Source organism: Seriola dumerili, unplaced genomic scaffold (genome assembly GCF_002260705.1).
Source record: "Seriola dumerili isolate Sdu_G_001 unplaced genomic scaffold, Sdu_1.0 BDQW01000478.1, whole genome shotgun sequence".
Classification (NCBI taxonomy): Eukaryota; Metazoa; Chordata; class Actinopteri; order Carangiformes; family Carangidae; genus Seriola; species Seriola dumerili.
This window is the reverse complement of record NW_019174733.1, coordinates 2,144,413-2,164,267: the sequence shown is the minus strand read 5'-3', so window position 1 is coordinate 2,164,267 and position 19,855 is coordinate 2,144,413. Positions and strand designations below refer to the sequence as shown.

The 19,855-nt window shown below is 39.8% G+C and overlaps 2 protein-coding genes across 2 annotated transcripts in view; one reads left to right on the top strand and one right to left on the bottom strand.

The window, feature by feature from the left end:
• Positions 1-3,259: 3,259 nt before the first annotated feature.
• Positions 3,260-6,209, bottom strand: LOC111235265 (zinc finger protein 503). Its single transcript, XM_022763666.1, has 2 exons — positions 5,690-6,209; positions 3,260-5,312 (listed from the first exon to the last, which is right to left on the bottom strand). Exons 1-2 carry the CDS (start codon positions 5,942-5,944, stop codon positions 3,882-3,884), a joined length of 1,686 nt encoding a protein of 561 aa, XP_022619387.1. The 5' UTR covers positions 5,945-6,209; the 3' UTR covers positions 3,260-3,881.
• A 6,553-nt stretch (positions 6,210-12,762) lies between these two features.
• Positions 12,763-19,855, top strand: part of lrmda (leucine rich melanocyte differentiation associated) — a 200,796-nt gene continuing 193,703 nt past the window's right edge. Inside the window, exons 1-2 of the mRNA XM_022763708.1 lie at positions 12,763-12,997; positions 13,569-13,669. Of these exons, the coding sequence (XP_022619429.1) occupies positions 12,956-12,997; positions 13,569-13,669 (143 nt within the window). The 5' untranslated portion in view covers positions 12,763-12,955. The remainder of the gene's footprint in view (positions 12,998-13,568; positions 13,670-19,855) is intronic.

The following is a 19,855-nucleotide window of genomic DNA, read 5'->3' as shown; positions in this document are numbered from 1 at the left end:
CAGTTGGGGACTACATTCTAGGATCAATTTGTCAGAAAAGGGTGCTTTAGCATTGATGGATACGACACGTGACCAACGACAATGTTGATTTTTTTAATCTCCTGGATAATAGGCAGATTTAGTGCAGATTTTCCTGGAGCAGTGGATCTGTTTACGACCACCGAGTCCCTGCTTTGTTTCATGCTGCTCACTTTATGGCTTCATTACTACAATCACAAAGCTGTGGGCACCTCAGCAGCCCGTATCACCATAAATCACACTGAGATAATGGCAGTCGGGTGTTTCCAGCTCGGATGACACCTTTTACTACGACTGGAGTGCGAAGGCATATTTGAGATATAGGTGTATGTAATGTGGAGTCGTAGATACACATGAAGGCTGAGATGGTCACAGACAGAGGCCCTTCTCTGTGGTATCTGAGAAGTGGATGTACAATCAAAATGTATTTGAAAAGTAGCAATCTATTCTTGTAAAACATAATTGCAAGTAAGAAGTGCCCATAAACAGTGCATAGCCGTTATTGATAGGTGTCTTTTTGCCATCACTGAGAACTTCTATATTGTAATCGCCGCCTGATAATAAAAATAAAAAAACACACACATGCATAAAAGATAATAATTGCTCTCTGACTTATGTCTGGCATGGGGTTGAACATTATAGCAGCTTCCCCTTATTGACACAGCTGTTACCCAAACTATAGACTTGCCACTGCAGACGACGGCATGTCTTTATATTGTGCCACACACCCACTAATGACAGCTTTAGTGGCGGTAATTCAGTAGGGTTGAATATGGGGTTAGGTGTGTGAGTCACGTCCTGGGCTCCCCCCTTTGCCAGATGTCCTGCCAGGTTTCCTGCAGTGTCTCTCCCTCTCTCCCTCTCTCTCTCTCTCTCTCTCTCTCTCTCTCTCTCTCTGATGATGCAAGTATGTCCCAAGAATTTCAAAATGGCTGCTTTGGGTCTTGACGAAAAATCCAAAGAAGAACAGAGTATTTTTTAAGAAATTTATTTTTTCATACCTTTTACATGTTTTAATAATTTAGTGACTGGGTTTTGTGTTGTTTGAAGACTGTACACTCAGCAAAACAGACGAGAGCAATCTTAAGAATATATGTAACTTTAAAATGTCAACTCCCTAAACCCATAAAGTTGCACAGTAAAGTTTTTGCCTCCGCCGTGCAGTGTTTGCAAATTCAAATTCAGACCAGTTTTCATGTGGAAACGCTCTGAACTGATGTAAAAACCCTTGACCTAACAGTGTTAATGTTTACTTTGACAGACTAGACACTTACACCTCCCTTAAACTTCAGCTCACTGACCTGTGTGCCCCCTCAAGACCTTCACCACACTATTTCTTCAAATAATATCAAGCAGATTTATCAATAAAGTCAAACTTAATTTCACAGCTTTTTAATTATATCTAAATTATTAAATGATTAAATTTAACACTATTCTGTGGTTTGATGTATACTTCTATTCTGCAGAGCTCTGCGCGCACCTAAGGACTTTTCAGGCCTTGATGGACAAAGTGAATATGCAGTTTAATAGTCTTGCATACTCTAATCCCCCATGTTCTCTCTCCTCTGTGTCAAATCTCCTCAGTGAGAGGGAGGGCTGGGTAGGTGGGAGGGTGGGTAATTCATGCACACATGTGCCTGCCTGTTCCTCCAGTGACAGGGCCAGGGGGAGGGGCACATGATAAATTGCCTTCCACCGGGGACCTCCGAGCACAGCCACCATGATGTGGGTAAAAATGGAAATTGCTCCCTTTCACCGTCATTACATCAGTTTAGGACGCGTGTGGGCCTTATACACACTATGAGAGGAGTTTGTGTCGTCTGACTAACCGCTGCGCCATAGACAAGGGACAGCACAGCCGAGGATCTATTTTAAATAAATAATAATAACTGTAAAACAGCTGGGTCAACAGTATGGCCAGAAGTGAAAGACACACTTGATGCTGTTTAGAGTCGATGATAGCAAAGCAAAAGATATAGGCCCCTTTTCTTGTTATGTTGCCTTAAAGTCATTCACTATGGATAATTAATTGTGGCTGTGTGAACTCAATCATCTGCCCAAGTTTTCTATATATTAAAAAGCAATAAAGCTCAAATATGCAGCTGATCGAGTGTCATAAATAAAAATCAGCTGTAACAACACATGTCCATCGCTGTCATCTGTGCAAGAAAAAATATTTATATAAAAAAAGACAAAATAGAAAAATTTAAATTATTCATATGTGATGTTATTTGTATATAGGATTTTAATATGCGCCTGGTCCACGAGTTGTGACTGTTTGTATCTGCATGAAGATCCCACAACTTTGCACAAGTCCGATCTTTTTTTTTTTTTTTTTTTAATAACAAACTGAGTGCTCTGTACATTAGATTTACAGGTGGATGAGATTATCAAATGCAAATTAAATAATGGCATCCAGGTAATGATCATCCAATCAAAAATAGCCCAGACTCATGTTACACATAAACCAGTTAATGGCCTCCACGTCGAAATTTCACCCATGGTGGAGCATCAGTCTTACTCTTATACTCTCAGCCCACAGCTTTGTCATAAATAAAATAAAATAAAAATGCACACTAGTCGAAAAGGCTTGTAAAAATTCTAGTGCATTCCACCTGAAAGCAGCAAATTATTCAGCTCAACGTCCGTGTTTCTCTTAAGGTTGTGAAATTGATTTTTTTGATATTTTAATTTAGCAATTTAAAATACATAAATGTGCCCATGATTTTAAAAACCACAGAAAAATCAGCTGGCCTTGTCGAGCAGTTTTCTCTCTGACATATTTCACAAATTTACTTTTTTTTTACGCAGGTAAAGTAGCAAGTCAGTCTCCAACGCTTGTCAAAAAATGATCCATCTCAAAACAACACACTGACAAAACTCAGCTACCAGCAAACTAAATTCTCTCATTCGAATTCACTTTATAAAGTCCGTTTAACTCTTTACAAACACACACACACACACACACACACACACACATATACACACACTCTCTCTCTCTCTCTCTCACACACACACACACACACACACACAGTTCAACTTCATTCAACTTGCATTAATTTAAACGTTATAGTGTGCTCTGATTAAAGTGAACTTTTAAAGCTTCTCCATCCTTTGGCTCATAAAGTAATATAATAGAAAGGAAAATAGAAGGAAAAGAAAGAATATATGAACAAATAGTCACAATCTGTCCTCGTGTGACAGCAATTTACTGTTTTGAAAAGTATGACAGTGGAAAAATCTATAGGCCTTTGTCGCGGAGATGATCAAATGAGATTTTCTGGACCCCATCAATTAACTGGCCAATTTTTTAAAAATGTCAGTGTAAAATAAATGAGAGAATTATTGTGAACAATGTTAACACTTAAGAAAATGAGGCACACGGAGATATGGAACAGAATTGTTTCTTATTTTTTTCCAGAATACATACAAAAAAATACCAATTCTCTTTCCAAGGTGTACACCTGAAAAATAACGGCAATTTAAAATGTGGACATTTTTTTTTTTTGAAATTTAAGAAACAAACATGCATGTAAATTATTTTCTTCTCAATGAGACATTAAATAAGAACAAATACAATCATAGCAATTTCAAATTAACATCGAAATGAAGACCCCTACTTTAATTAGTACTCTAACATGTGTGTGTTTTCACTTTACCTATAGAGTTCAGTTTCAACATAATGCACTTTTTGAGTTGCTCAAATATTTTCCATTTGCAGCTATTATCGCCTGCTTTTAAGCCGACATATAAATAAATACAGTTGAAGTCCACGGATCCCGCCCATAAGTTTTAGCGCTGTTAATATAAAAGTCTTTATATTTGCATTCTTAGTACTATAAACTTTTCAAAGTCACTTTTCCTCACTGGTATCCAAGCGCTGATGCTGTGGTGAGTCTCTGGCCATACAGTGCATAAGGGGAGTAGTAAGGGCCGGTGGCTGCGGGGACGGGAACAGGGGCACCAGGGGTTGGCAGAGGGCTTTTGGAGTACGGGTGGTAGCGGCTACTGAGTCCTAACGCGTGATGCGGGCTCCTTAGAGCCAACGTCCCGGGGCTCCCGGGGGCTCCTGACGGTGGCATGTGCATATGGCAGGCCATAGCCGCTGCTGCGGCGCTGGCCAGTGATGAAGACCCGGGATAACCAGAAATCAACTTCTCAGCCCCGGTAAAAGCAGTGTGTGTCCTCAGGTGATTCAGGAGCTCTTCCGAGGTGGAGAAGCGCTTGTCGCACGGTCCATTTGCCGACACCCAATTACAAACATGAGGGAGAGGGTCGTTGGGGAGCATGAAACCATATGGGTACAGAGGGTGTCCGCTAAATGATGGCGCCGAGGAATGAACGCCATGTATGGGGTGTGTCGGGTACATTAGTGGGTAGCTGGACTTTAGGGCGTTAGCGGCTGCTGCAGCTGCAGAGTCGTGTGTGCAGGAAGCACTGGCTGCGCCCGCTAAGTGACTGGCACAATGGTAACTGAGGCAGTAAGGGTCTCTGCACAGGCTGGCTGACATGATGGACGGTGGAGAAGCCCCTGCCAAAGGACTGGATCCAGCCTTACTGCAGCCTAGTGAACTAGCCAGCTGTGCGTTTACCAAACTCCCTCCGTGGGGCAGGAAGTGTTGAGGGTAACCAGCATAGGCCCCAGCCAAGCTACCTGGGTAGGTCATACCAGCAGGAGGCAAAGGGAAAACTGTCTGCCCCGGTTTGTAAGGAGAAACCGGCGCCACAAGTCCTGACCCGAGAACGGATGCGGAGGATACAGAAGTTACGGAGGAGGACTCCGAGGAGGAGGTGGTTTTAGTGCCAGGCGTCGTCTCCTGGTGTTGGTTGACCTCCACGTTAATTCCACCACAACTCACACTTATCCTGCTGTGGCTAGTGGTGCCAGACCCGTCCGTAGTGCCATTTTTATTACAATCAGACTCTTTCTTTTCATCCCTGTCCCCACATTTCCCCTCTGATGGCATAGGGGAGGCTGAAGTGCTGGAGTTGGGGCTGCCTGTCCGCGGCGTAAACGGCTGGCAGGTGGCGCTCGGCACTCGGAAACCAGACTTCTCTCCGCCTGAGACGCCCGAAGATGAGTCCTTCTTGTCTGAAGGTTTAGAATAAGGTTTGAAGCTAGATTTGTCATCCACACCGATGTCACTCAGTTTCAAAGGGCCGGATTTAGATTCCTTCTCACTAGATCCATTTGGTGTTCCGGAGGATAATTTGGAGGAGGGTGGTGGGTCCGGTTTGCCGATCTGAGAGCAGGTCTGCGCCAGCAGAGCCAACGGACTTTTCTTGGCATCTAGCTGCAAAAAAGATTAAATAGATGTTGATAAATGTTTTTAAAACGCACATCGAACACTTTCTTTTATGATTTTAAAATGTACAGCCTGAGAGAATGCGGTTTGATGTAGACATTTCCTGACATTTCCAAACGGGATTTTATATAATTACGCACGGCTCTTCCGTGAACAAAACTACAGTCGTGATGATTATAAAAACAAACTACGAGGCTTCCTGCTTCACGGGACTGTTTAAACACTGGCTGGACAGGAAATGTTACGGGATAACAGCAATACGCTCCCAAAACGTTGTCCCAAGAAACATCGATAATCAAAATACATAACAGTGTACAGTGTACTGTCAGTACACTGACATAAAGTATTAAAAATGTTCTCCTTACCTCTATGGGACTGACCGGGGTAGAAGGCAAAGGCTGCAGATACTCCGGGTGCAAAATGTGTCCCGACCGTGCGGTAAGCATTTTCAAAACCTTGATGGGAAGTCGGTTTGCTTGCCGTAGTGGATCAGACGGTGGTGCGGAGTGGAGAAAAGGCTTGTTGATGCTCGCTGAGCTGCTATTCCGACAACTGCTGCTTTCCCAGGCTGCACAAATATCACTATTTTTCAGAGCAGACGCCGAGGGCGACGTGATCATGTCCCAATTGTCAGGAAATGAAACGGCGATGCTTTCGTCAGATTCATTAAGAAAAACAGAAAAGCAATCGAGCCTCTCTCTCGGGGTAAAGGAGGGAAAAAAACAATCGTAAAATGGTTCAATAATAGGTAGTAATCCTGGTGGTGAAGGAGCAAGGCGCGGCAGCTGGAGGGAGACCGTGCGAGGTTATCGCAGATCCGTGGCTGCGTCTTGCACCATGAGCGCTGCGTCTTGTGTGCGCCTGTCTGCAGTTCCTCGCTCTGTACTCCCGAAGTACGAACTGGTAGAAAATTTCACTTCAAAAGCAGCTGAATTAGTCCGAGATTAAAGCCTTTGCCGCCTTCCAATCAAATGGGACCCTGAGGTGATTGGAGGGTCAAGGGGATGTGACGTTCTCCTCTTTGTAAGCGCCTCTATTTTGACAGCTCGGGGGAGGAGATAGGCTTTAATATTTTGGTTACTGTGAACGCTTGCACCATTTTAGATGTGGGGTTACGAGTTCTAAACATAATAATATAATGTGATAATAATTATGATAATACAATAGATGAACCATATACCTGCAACATTAGGCTAAAATTATAAGTTCACCAGACTCACTTTAACACTTCCATTTGACCTAACATGAAAGATATCATCGAGTTGTGTGTATGGACGCTAAATCGAACACTCAGTTTATCCACCTGGGTAGAGTTAAATCATGTTTTTATCACTTTTAGCACTTTCATTTTCATTTGTTTCTAGTATTAAACAATGTAAGTTATGATGGCACAGTCCTTTACTGATGTCTGCTCACTGCTGCCCATCACTGACCTTCTCATTACTTCATTGCCATTAAAATATCTACGGGGATAGTTATGTCTAAAGTTTCTGGGGTAAAAATATGTTAGTCCGAACTCTGTCGTTATTTTAACAAGTGTTTTATTGTTATACTTTAACGGTGTGTAACCCGGGAGACGCACAAAGTGTGCGCAAATTACGCACGTCCACCACCGGGACGGTTTTTTTTCCACTGGCAAACATAAAACCAACCACTTGAGCTTGAATTCCCTTAACAGACAAGCGTTGACAGGAATAGACCAATGTAGTGATGGAGGGATGTGAATGTCACATGTTTTCAGTATAATATACACCGCCCTTCTATTTCTATCTCCACCCCTCCGTCAAGTGTCAATTCTGCTCCACCGCAATCAATCAGTTATTTGTCAGACGCTGTCAATCCACTGCTTGATTTATGTCAGCTATTGTGGCTGATTACATGCCAGTGTGACTGCGGGAAAAGAACAAATGGGGAGAGAGACATTCTGCAAGAGACACAAGAGTTTTCAGAGGAAATAAATCGATCCTCGAGTTAAGATTTAATTTTTAGATGCATCGACAATAGCCGACGTCCCCAGTCCAGACACTGTAGGGGACATGAAAGCTGTGCACTGAAATAAACACCCACTCTCTTGGTTATTAAACAAAGTCTGTAACTTTTGGAGATTCTCATCAAACACCTCGGAGGTGGCACACACGGTGGGACTTTAATAACTTGCAGACAGTCGAGTTCACATGTTCCACGGAGTAGCTGTTAGTGCTCAAAGGTGCTAAAGTGCTCTTGCTATAATCGGCCGATTACAGTGTTAACAAGAAGCCTAAGGAAAAAAACACTGTTGGTAACAAATAAATTTAAATAAAATGCAGCGTAAAAAAATATCACGCGTATAGTTAAAATAGACAAATTAATAATTTGTTTTCATAATCTAATATATTTGATGTAGCCTATCCTTCCGAAATAAGTTAGTTTAAACAATCTGTGAGAGTGTACATTCATTCAAAAAAAATGATAATGTGTAACAACCCGGTGAAACATCACAGTCTTTCAAAACAGAGCCCTGTCCATTTTAGCTGAACGCATCTGCTATTGTGTTGTTAAAACCTGTCATCTGCCTCGGGCACACTGTCATCTGCGACAAGAATAACAAAGACAGGGAACAAAAAAGAAATCCAGACATTTTATATTGATGTCAGCTCGATTTTATTTACATACAATGAAAATGATTTATTTTCTTCAAGAGGTAGAAAAGCGGAGTGGGGAGAAAGAAAAGAAGAGAAATGGTCTGTCAGGCCGTTGAGAAAAGAAGTTTAAAATGCCTTGAACTATTCACCGCTGAGATGGCTAATCAGTATTGAGGCTCCGGGGCAATCGGGCAGCTTTTCAATGCGGTTCTCCTTTCATCTCAATCGGGATGGAGGCGCTCAATTAAAAGCCTATCAGTTTGTAAGTAAATCAACGCCTATCAAAGTTGTCACATCAAACAAAACGATTATTATTGCAACCCGCCTCTGCCATTAATCTCTTTCTGTGGTAATCTGCTTGACAGGTCAACTTGGAGAGCAAGAAAACCTGGAGTGGACAGTGAGGGGGCAAAATATGTTTTTTCGTGAAAAATAGCAGGACTAACTAAAAACACGCAGAGTGTTGGAGTCCATAATCTCCCGCAAATACAATTTAGGATGAAGGTTATGAAATAAAAATAAGATCAAACACAGACACATGGTGAAAAAGAAGAATATGAGGAAACAATTTACAAATAAATCTAACACACACGCGTAAATACACACTTTTCAGCTAAGTTTGAAAAAAGAAGAAGATTGGTTTCAGTTCATAGGCCTACACTGGTCTGCATGGCTGACTACAGCTTTGTAAACTGTGTATGAACAAATAAAAACAAGCAGCACTTGTCTTCTTTATAAAGACATAAGTCGTAATTTTGAGATAATGTGTAATATAAATAAACACTAACTCCAAAATAGGCCAACAGTTCTTTTCATTTTATTGGGGGAGTTTGTAAGAACTGGGGGATAGAAGTCCAAATGAGCGGAGCTCTTATTCCTTCAAGTGTTCTCAGTGTTTTTCTCTGGCAGAAAAAAAGGGGGAACGTTTCACAATATGCAAAGATGTGTGATTGATAACAGGCTTGCTGTTTTCTGCAAGGGCTGTCAGTCCGTGACACAATATGTGAGTTATTAGGGCAAAGAAGGGCAACCATAAATTTTCACTGTCAGGCGAAAACCCTCTTTATTGTCCGTATGACGAATGGGCTTCTGCACCAGACACCAAAATACTCGGCATTCCCCTTAAATGGGAACACATTCTTGCGACCATAATTCATGATATTTAAATAGAAAGTTTTAATATCCCCATATATTTCATAACACTGACATGTTTATGAATAACTCCCCGCATGCAAATACAACTATTTACATCTGGTGAGGAATATGTTGTACTTGCAGGATTACTTTGAGCTATATACTGGGCTGACTTCTTTGCCACGAGGAAGAACAAATTTCAATCTTATGGCTAATTTATAGAAAATAGAGAATATATAATTAAACTACTTTTCTAATAACAGACCCTTAATTTTACCTACATTTATATTTTAAAGAAATGACATATTTCTTATACCCAGTCAGTTTTGATGCTATTATCAATGTTAAAATGAAGTTATTAATTTTATAATAGTCTTATTCTTTCAACTCTGTTATTTACTTTGAGATAATATTCCAGCCACAACCTAAAGCATGTGCTTTCTTTTTAAATAGACGCACATAATATCCAAATCGCAGAAACAGATAAAAGAAGATAGAGGCTGCACAGGAGAGTAACATATTAAAACCATTCAGATGCATGCATGAAAAGGTTTTTCTAAAACTCCAAGGAGGAAGGACAGGTTTACAGGAAAGTCCGTGACACGACATTACCTGGAAGCATTGCCTACTAAGCCCCGATGTAAAACGTCAGAGAGGTAAAAGGATTTTTAAAAAAAAACATAAGACTGTAACAACATTAAGACGTAGTCCTTCTGTCTAAAACAAACCTATTTTTGCATTACTCAAACACAACCACTTTGCATTCTGTCAAATGTGAAGCACCGCATGGAGCACGGCGGAGACTGGAGCCATGCAGACTCTCTCGCTCTCTCTCCGGGCGGGCTGCGGGGAGAAAGTGAGCTTTTTCCGCGTATGGAGAGTATGGGAGGTCCCACGTGACGTCACATGACATACAGTGAGGAAGAGGAGCAGTGTGGCGCTCCCAAACTTTTACATTCTCTTCAACTTGAGTGCCACTGTTACCCACAGTGTGCAGGTTTGCCCCATTACCTTGACAAAGCAGCTCCTTTCACTCATTAGCACAGCTTCAGAGGGAGAAGGATAAACATAGCAGTGAGGTAAGCTGCTTTAGTGTTTGGCTGCAGTCTCTGCCTGCCTGCATGCTTTTAGGACACAGAGACACATAGGCCTACTAAAATAAATGAATGTAAGATAGTTTGGTAGGTAAAGTCTCTATATATTTATCTTGCCAACATCAGGTTTTTTTAAATTCATTTTATTATCACACCAAGGTGGGTTTTGTCACAAAAGTGACAGTAATCATTCCCAATTCATGATCTTTCTATAATGACATTTAAATTAAATTTGATAGGTAGAGTGTTAAACAGGCATTATCAAGCAGTCAAACACATATAAGAAAAAAGAAACAAGACATATCACAAGCCCACACTGTGTAACAGTGTATGCAGAACTATTGGCCCACAGTATAGTGCTCATAGCTGACCTGCAAAGCTACACAAAGTTGTGACTCAAAGTGAAATAAACACGAGTCATATGGTTAACATGAAGCCGTTAAGGTTTGTTTACATCTCTGATGCTAACTTAGGGCGTAAATGGAAAGTGGTTCTAATAGTTTTCACATTTTATCTGAAACAAACTTTTATTTTATTTCAAAAGTTTGATAAAACAACATTGTCACCACCTCTGGCCTATAGGTCAAGTGGCAGTCCTTTCACATTCACAGTCTTCATAAAGATTTAATTTGTCTCCTTGGATATTCTGTGGTAGCTGGATCAACATCTGGATAGAAAGATAAGTTAGTGTTAAGCTGATGTAATCATTTTTCAATTACAATTTTGCCATTGCCCTCATGCCCATATAGGTAATTTAATGATCACCCAGTGCCATTATATCTTTGCCCAGTTATCTCAAAAGTCAGCAATTTAGAGATACATAATCCATATGAACTCAGGTCATAAGTAGTTTTAACATACAGATATACAGATACATGGAATTATTAACACAATTTCATTGAACCTCATTCATTCAGGACGAGACCCAGTCACAATTACTATAATCATAAAAGACCAAGACACAAAAGTTTGAGAAGTCTTGTGGACAGTGCAAACTGTATTAGTAAATATGCTTTGATATTTAAATACAAGCAGGTCCTCTTTACAGTGTTTGAAAAGTCATAATTTTTTCTTTAGATTACACACACTGTTGTGTGAGTGTTTACAGAACAGAAATACCACAAACAAAAACGTGATTGGATTCAGGGTTGGTTTAGTGTGAAAAAATCACAATACATACACACGTTATTGATAATATCAAGCAGTTGTATACAAGGTTTACCTGCAGTAGCTCAAAGGTATGCATCAGTTTATGGATTTTAGAAGACTATAGGTGAACCTACCTGTTGCCCATGCACTAAGAGATATACAGGTAAAACCATCATTATTGTGCTATGGAGGAGCCAAGGTAAGGGTAAAGCCCATACCATGCAGTTTGTGTCCAAATGTGTGCTTCTACCCATATATCATTTTGCATTGCTTACATTTTATAATCTCAAACTATACACAGATTGATAGGTCTCAGTCCAGAAACATGATTTTTTTATATTCAGTCTAAGGTTTGTAGACAATAAGGATTTTACTCCTACTTCCACAGAGTTAACTGCATTGCAGATGACTACACTTACTGCACTCTCTTGCGTTGTAATTGCCTATTAAAGCTATTGCATTTATTGGTTTTGTGATGTGGTCTGGGCCAAAACAATCACAAACCTAATGTCACAACCCTTTGGTATTATGATTATTCTTGTTAAGTGGAACCAACAAGTCTTAATTGCAGTGTAACCATGATGTGTGAACCACAGACTCCGGAGACAACGCCACAGTTAGCCTACACTGAATAACCCACATGAAAGCTGTCAGTACAGTTTTAATAGGGACTGTAGAAAGTAGTTTCAGTAAACCAAAATTATCTTCATGGCTAACTAAACAAGTAGGGTGTGTGTGAAATGTATTGGTTTTTGTATTTTGAGTGCGTTGTATCACAGGGGGCAGCACTGAGCTCATCCTGTTAAAGCGGTAGAACAGAGGGAAGAAAATGTAACGCTGGGCCTAGTTGGACAAGTAACGCCAAAGGGAGATATGTGCTTTATTGTAAGTATTTCCAAGCAATATGTTTTTGGTTCACAGGAGGAATTCCTTAAAAAACCAGTATTAACAGATGTGTTTGGTTAGGTTAATGCCCCAATACAGAGCAGCAGCGCTTCACTTTCCGAACTGCGTCAAGGTAGCTACTTAAGCTAACGTCGGTAAAATGGAGGCATTGAATTCAGCTTAATTCATTAATCTTCTAATCTATGAAAGGTGAAATATATTTTAAACACGACTCTTCCTAGCACCCTGCTGCAAAAACAGCTGTTTATCTTAATGCTTTTCAACAGGTGCTGGTTATCTCATCCACTTGTGTAAACAAATTAGTTTGTAGGCTACTTCCTGTAAAAATGTAGACACGCGTTCCTTAAACGCAGACTGATGCCAAACATAAGGATTTCATACATGGAAGGGGAAATGTGAGACTGTCCCGTAATCAGGAGACAGTCAGCAGCACTGTGATTTTCACACACACACACACACACACACACAGACACAGTGGGACCGCGTGCTTCCGCACACAACAGCAGGTCAGCTGATTGAGTTGGCACGCGGAAACTGTAAAAGTCAATTGCAAAGCGCCAGTAGATCTCCAAAGTAGCCGGGCTGAGGTTACATCCACTAACATCACCATTAAATGTTGACAGCAGCGGGTGTCTTACCGTGAGCAGGACGTTGGCTATCAACTCTGATTATCAAAGAAAAACAAAACACACAGTCAGTGGGCTGTCATCCTCCTCAGGAGAAAGTTATGGCACGAAACGAGTCGTTGGTCGCTTTGAATGGGACTCAGGTAAGTTTGTTTTGGAAACTGTTTCGACTTCGCCCCCTCGCACGTTTAGCTGGCACCTTAATCAGTGGCTGTTGTATCGGTACTGCATGTAAACTGGTTTTGTTTGTTCCTTCGACATCACCGGTGTCATGTGACCCTGTAGCTAAGTCGTGACTTTCAGTTTTGCACTTCCTCCTGCAACTTAACTGGAGAAAATAACGGAGTAATACCATGCCACAATGTGTCCTTAGTGCAGGGCAAACGATTGAACTATTTTGCACTATATATAATGATGGCTGGAAAGCATATAGAAAATAATTATCTCCTTGCAAAATTAATAGCATGGCATTGGGTGTTAACAGTGTCATGTCCCAACTTTAGGATTAGCTGCTGCATTATTTAGCAACCTATATCAATAAAGTAAATTCAAATAATGGTGCCAAAGCAATATAAAAGTGGGTTGTCCTGAATAATTATTTTGCTGTTCTATTTTGCTATTGTTTCATGGCTTGTTTCATGGCTATTTATATCATATTTATATCATAGTTATCTCTGTGTTTTTTAATTATAATAAATCTTCTTTTTCTTAAAGATTTCCTACATCGGACATGACTGTAAGGACATCCCAGACTTCCTTGGAGACACATATGGCCACTTTGCAAGAAGGCTGGATCTGAGCTTCAATCAGCTCAGGTAGGTGACATATATGTAATAATCTGGATGTATATGCTGCCTGTCTCTTCCTCTTCCTCTTCCTCTTTCTCAGTCTGGTACTGGGAGACATGCATCTTTTACATCAGGTGCAATTGAATGTGTGACCTCGGTCTATAGGTGGTCAGGAGTGTCATCAGAACATCAAAGAGCTGAATTAGTGTTAGCGCTGGGCTGGTGTCACACTGGGGCAGGATAAAAGGTGTGATCGATAAATGTGACATGCTAATTCGGGGGCAAATGGAAGAAAAGATTCTTCTGTCAGGAGATGAAGGAACACCTCATGGCAGCTGCTTCAGAGGGGGCTGCCATTTCAGCAGCAGGCCTAGTGAAGTTGATCTGGCAAGTAAAATGAAGGAGATGATGGTTATAAGGTGCTTTTGTTTCTGAACCTTTTTCATGACTGTCAGGCCATGAAGCCGTCTCAGTCAAGGCAATTTTTTTTTTGTTGTTGAAAATTGTCACCTTGAGGCAGTTGTCTGTGCTGGAGATGTGGAGTCCTCAATTTAGCTGATTTACATCGTGTCATGTTGCAAAACCCCTAATTTGCACACAGTGTTTAGACTGGAAAAATATTAATGGATAAATGAATGAATCCACTGGTGAAGTGCCTGTGAGCAAGGCACTGTGAATGTGTGTAGGTGTGTGAGTGTGAAACAGATGTTCCTGGGAAAAAATGAATTCTCAGGAAACCTATGACCTACTGACCTAATATTTACTATATTCATATGCACACATAGTTTTGCTCAGTATAGGGCTCAGCTTTACATATGGAGTTGTGTAAAGTCCTAGTCATGTAAATGTGTTACACTGGGTGATTATTCAGATTATTAATCAGAATTTAATGGCTGCTCTTGCTTAATTGAACCTGAATACATGGGTAAATGGAATTACACTTGTAGTCATGAAAAAGGTAAGAAACAAGTTGAACATTTGAGAAGAGCAGGTGCAATAGAATTTTAGAATAATCATTTTTGATTTTTGCTTTTTCTTATTTTATGTTGTTTAGATAATTTGGTCAAATTTGACTTGTCCTCACTTATGCCATGTTTCCCCAGTAGATTTATTTTCATTCAAGTTTGCTGGTATATTTTCTGTATTTTCAATATTTTGGTTGTCAGGTGTATGAACAGAGGACCATAAAAAATGGTCAATTGATAATTTACCCAGCATATGTGTTTATATAAAAGGAACAGTTGTGATGCTTTTTCATGTACCAGATGAAAGTCATGTAGACTGACGATGTTTACCATCAGTAAAGTAGATGGTGTGTGTGAGTTTTCAGTTTTATTAAAGTCATGCTGCCCTTGGATGCACCTGTCAGACATTCAGGTGTGCAGCAAAACATTTTGCTTGAAGCTCTGCAATGTAAAAACTTTGCTTACTGTAGCATCGTGCTGTAATTCGATTTCACCGTGTAATCTTAACTGCACCCACATCCAATAAATTTCAGAGTGGGATGTCAGAAACTTTTCCATGTTAGTGTTATCAAACAGTAAGCATTAAGCAAGATGTTAATTGTTAACTTGCTATAATGTGTTGAGTAACTGCCCAAATCTGGTTTTCCAAACACAAACAAACAAACAAACAAACAAAGTTTAAAAGCTGAACAGGTGCTTTACACAGGATGATTGTTATGAGATCATAATTGCTATCTGCGTGGTACAACAACATCCTTGGACAGCTGAATAGTAGACGTCTTCGTGTTACCTCAGAGCAAGAGGAAGCCTGTTACGTCTGGCAAACAGCTTTATGAAATCTGACTGGAACAACCCTTATGTGTGTTGGTTTCAGGGAGATCAAGGCTGGCATTATGTCTCTCGCCCTTGAACCTGTCACATTAAGGACTTGATGTTTAGAATCAAATATTTATAACTCAGATATTACTAATTCATTATTAATTTTCAGTTCAGCTAATCTCAAATGTCAGAAATCATTACTAAACTTCAAAGGGTGGTATGGGCAGAGAAGCGGTGCAGGAGTAATGAGGTGGTACTCGAACCATTTGGGGCTCATATCAGTGGACTATTGATTGATGGTTTGCTAGTGGGCAGAGTGATCTGTTACATCGTGCTTCATCTTTTTCTCTTCTATAGACGGTGTGTTTAAATGGTTCACATTGAAAACCTGTATGCCATCTTTAACATCAAACATGTCTAGAGATAGTTTTACTTTATTGTAAACGTTTCATATGCCTACACATCTCCTGCTGACTTTTTAAACCCTGTACACGTGAAGATACATATACAGACATTCATGTAATGTGTTAACATTAATTTCCAAGAGTGAGTCTTGGTAATATTAACTGCCAGTGTAGGCTATCTGAGCACTGTATCTTTATCCATTGCTATAGAGTATACATTACTGACCTGCTAGTGTGGTTACGCAAGCTTTTCCATCATATACACACACACACACACACACACACACACACACACACACACACACACACACCTATATATCCACCATGCTCTCTTAAACGCCTTCTCTGTTACGATTGGTTTCTGTAGGCGCTCACATGACAACATTGGAGTGTCATGGGTGGGTGGAGCTGTGAAACTCAATAAGCAGCTCAACATGTGATAATATTATATGCTAACTAAGGCACAGCAATCCCCCTGAGTCTTTTTGATCCCCATAAGAATGCAACTCATAGACAGAGGCCCCTGACTCACAGCTTAATGGTGGAAATATTTTCCTGGAAAGAATTGTTTTTTCTGCCCCTGAACTCTTGGCTCTTTTCTACTTGTTTGTAGCCCTTTGGGTAGAATCTGGCGACGAGGACAAAAACAAATAGCATTTGTGACACAATGTTTTGATTATAAAATTATACCAATATTTTCTGCAAGAATACTGGTACTTGTAGAATGTCAATGTAAACATGAAGTATACAGTTTAAGAAAAAATTTACTATATAGCTATACTTACTTTGAAATGACGTTGAAGCAGGCAGAGGTGTGTTTTGCTTATTTTACTCATCTTCAACATATAAATAAGTAAAGAAAATGTTGAGTCATTAAATTATGATGTGATATTGACATTTCTACCAATATCCAATAGCCACTGACTGCCATAGTCATTTCAGTCTGTACTGAAGTGATTTCAGACGCATCTTTTCCTGGATTTTCTTTGAACTTTTGCATATTTTAAAGCATTCCTGCAAGAACAGTTATTTGTAAGTCATTAAAGACATGCACAGAAAACTACTTGGAGAGTAAATTCCATATGTAAACAGCCATGGCTTATTATGGCTAAAATATATGTAAAGGCACACCTTTACCCTTGCACTAAAGAAATGAATCATTCCTATACCAGGGGAGTTTGATAATTTTGGTAATTTATTTGGTGATGCAATAATTTACAATTAAGATCAGGAAAAAAGTAAAAAAAAGAGCAATCTTGCATCTATTATTATATCCAACATTCAGAATTATATTTGGTCTTGTTTCACAATATTATGTTCATCCAGGATTCATGAATGTAGAGGTTAAGTTGGCCATCATTTCACATTACATGTCAGATAGTAGAGACATTTGTGTATTGACACCATGACCTCATTTCAGTGTCAGCTGAAGCGAACCAGGTGTAAACAGATGCACATGAAACTCAGTGGACTGCCTTCAGCATTGTGCATCTCTTCATGCTGCTCGACTCAAATCGAGAGGGAGACATTGCCAGAGTTTGTTGTCGCTAATGTCAGCTCAATTGACAACACTCATCAGGCAGCCTGACAATGAGTCACAATGAGAAGCAAGGTACTGGCATCACCTTTAACTGAGTCCTGTGTTTTTTATATGTGTGTGTTGTACATTTGTTTATGTTTGTGTGTACGCTTGTGCATGGTTGCTTGCATACAGTGTTTGTGCATCTGTCTCTGTGAGCATAACTGTGAGTGGCTGGGCAGGTAATGGCAGGATGAAATTATGGTAGCGGGCTGTCACACCCACACCTCTCCCTGTGTGTGCTGCAGTGTCAGCCTGTCTCATCAATGTGTTGAGACGTGTGGCTCACACTGAGATTCCTGTCTCAGGACGAGCTTGGAGAGTATTGTGTTGTCCACTTTGTTCCAGGTCAGGTGTGTACACAGTGCAGTGAGTGGGCATGTGCTGTGTTGACATGATTCTCCTCTCTGACTGTGGTGCACTTTGGGTGCCTGCATCTGTTTCATGCAGCGCTATCACCCTGGACACATGAGGTTTTCAGGAGGACACATGTCTATGAGTCACAGGAAGAATCCCTGACTGTTGGAACAGTGATACCTTTCTTCTAAGATCTGACATGGCATCGTGATAAACAAATCACATCTGGGCAATGCCAGCATTTGTGAAACCTTAGACCTAACCTGAAAGTTAACCCAGCACTATTTTACTTTGATCTGTTCTCACTAGTTAGATGTGCCCCACACATGTGATGCTGTATACTGAATGTGTAATGTCAGAACACTTGTAAAATATTTTAAAACAACTGTGACATACTTGTTATAGTTGATCATAAGGTTTGGTCATTCCAGTTGATTGGTGTTTTTACAGACCACATCATGTGTTACACAAATCTTCATCACATCTGTTTTTAAGTATAGTGCTTAATCAGAATGGATTACAATGATTCGCATCTTAGGCAGATTAAGTTTTTGTTGTGACAATGTCAGAGAGGTGTTGATTCAACTCTATGATAATTGTGGTTGCTTAAGTGTGTGTTATAGTTGTATTTCTAATACTCTGCTCACTTTGGCAAAGTATTGGAGAAATAAGTATGAAGTTTGCCGATTTTATCAGCCGATATTGACCTATCACAGTTATATCGTCTTATATCCTCCGATATGCGCTGCTATGAATACTTTTATTAAGAAGCAATAATGCAGTGGAAATGCTGAATGAAGTTAAATATATATATAATATATATTTACATATTTGTTCCTATGTTTTTTATTTATAGTTATTTATTTTTATAGTTATTCTATTTAATTCCCAGTGAAGTTTACTGTTTCAATGATCTTGAATGTCATTTTGGACAATAAAGTTTATTGTTAAACTGTAAAATATCCTGCTTTCATTCCATATCTTTTTTCACAAGTGTTTTACTTATATATATATAATATATATATATATATATATATATATATATATTATATACCTATATATATATATATATATATCGATATATCTATCTGAATTTTCTTACTCCCTAATATCGGTTTTGGCATTGGCCCCAAAAATCCAATATCGGTCGGGCTCTAGTCTAAAGTGATCTTGTGTAAATGGAGACTGGGCAAAAGATGATGGTATAATTTCAAATCCTGTATGTTGTTGAATAGTTTTTGTTGGTGTCACAGTTTGACGTAGAAGTTGAAGTTTAAGGCTCCAGATGGTTATGTTGTGATATTTTATTGCTGCCACTTCAAGCAACCATTGATGCATTCAGAGGAAAGTCACAAGTTAACAGGAAAACCAGTTGATCTGTAACACTGGTACTTGACTCTGTCCTCCGTCATTGATAGCTTCCTCCTCTGTCTGCTGTCAGACCAGATAAATATAGTGTAGTATCACAAACAATGGTTCTAATGACAAGCCTTAATTAACTTGCATATCATCTTGCTATGTTGTCTTTTTACCCAGTGCCAAACTGGAGCGGTTATCTTTTGCAGTTACAGCTAGAAGTGGTGTATTTAAATATGTTTTGTTCGTACAGACAAGGTCAGATTTTAGTAAAGTTGGTGCAAAATTGGAGCAAGGTAGCTGCCTTTTAAATTTCTGACCTTTAATTCAGCTGTTAACCAAACTGGGGTCATATCCAGTACTACTCTTTATATCAGCGGTCCCCAAACTTTTTTCAGTGGGGGCCACATCAACTTTCCTTTCTGAGATGGGGGGCGGAGGTTAGTCTATAACAGGAAATGATATGGGCCAGGGTGACAACCAGTATTATTGTGGAGATTACAATGATAATTTGTTGTAGCTGCCCTTCGTTTGGCTTTGGCACCACCTGTTGATTTGCAAAAAAAAGTAATAAAAAGTCTTCACATGTGTTTATTTGAAGTACCACAGATACTCCATGTGTTTTATAGAAAATAATAATAATAATAAAACAACACAAACTGATGGTAATGCCGGGAGGGGTGGCGGGCGGCTAGCTCTGCTTGCTGGGCGCAATGGCTGTGCTGGGGGGGTG

Excerpts from the sequence above, each read along its gene's own strand:
- LOC111235265 (XM_022763666.1), bottom strand. The coding sequence starts at position 5,944 with ATGATCACGTCGCCCTCGGCGTCTGCTCTGAAAAATAGTGATATTTGT. Across the intron at positions 5,313-5,689 it reads CCCCGGTCAGTCCCATAGAG|CTAGATGCCAAGAAAAGTCC; the intron begins GTAAGGAGAACA and ends TCTTTTTTGCAG.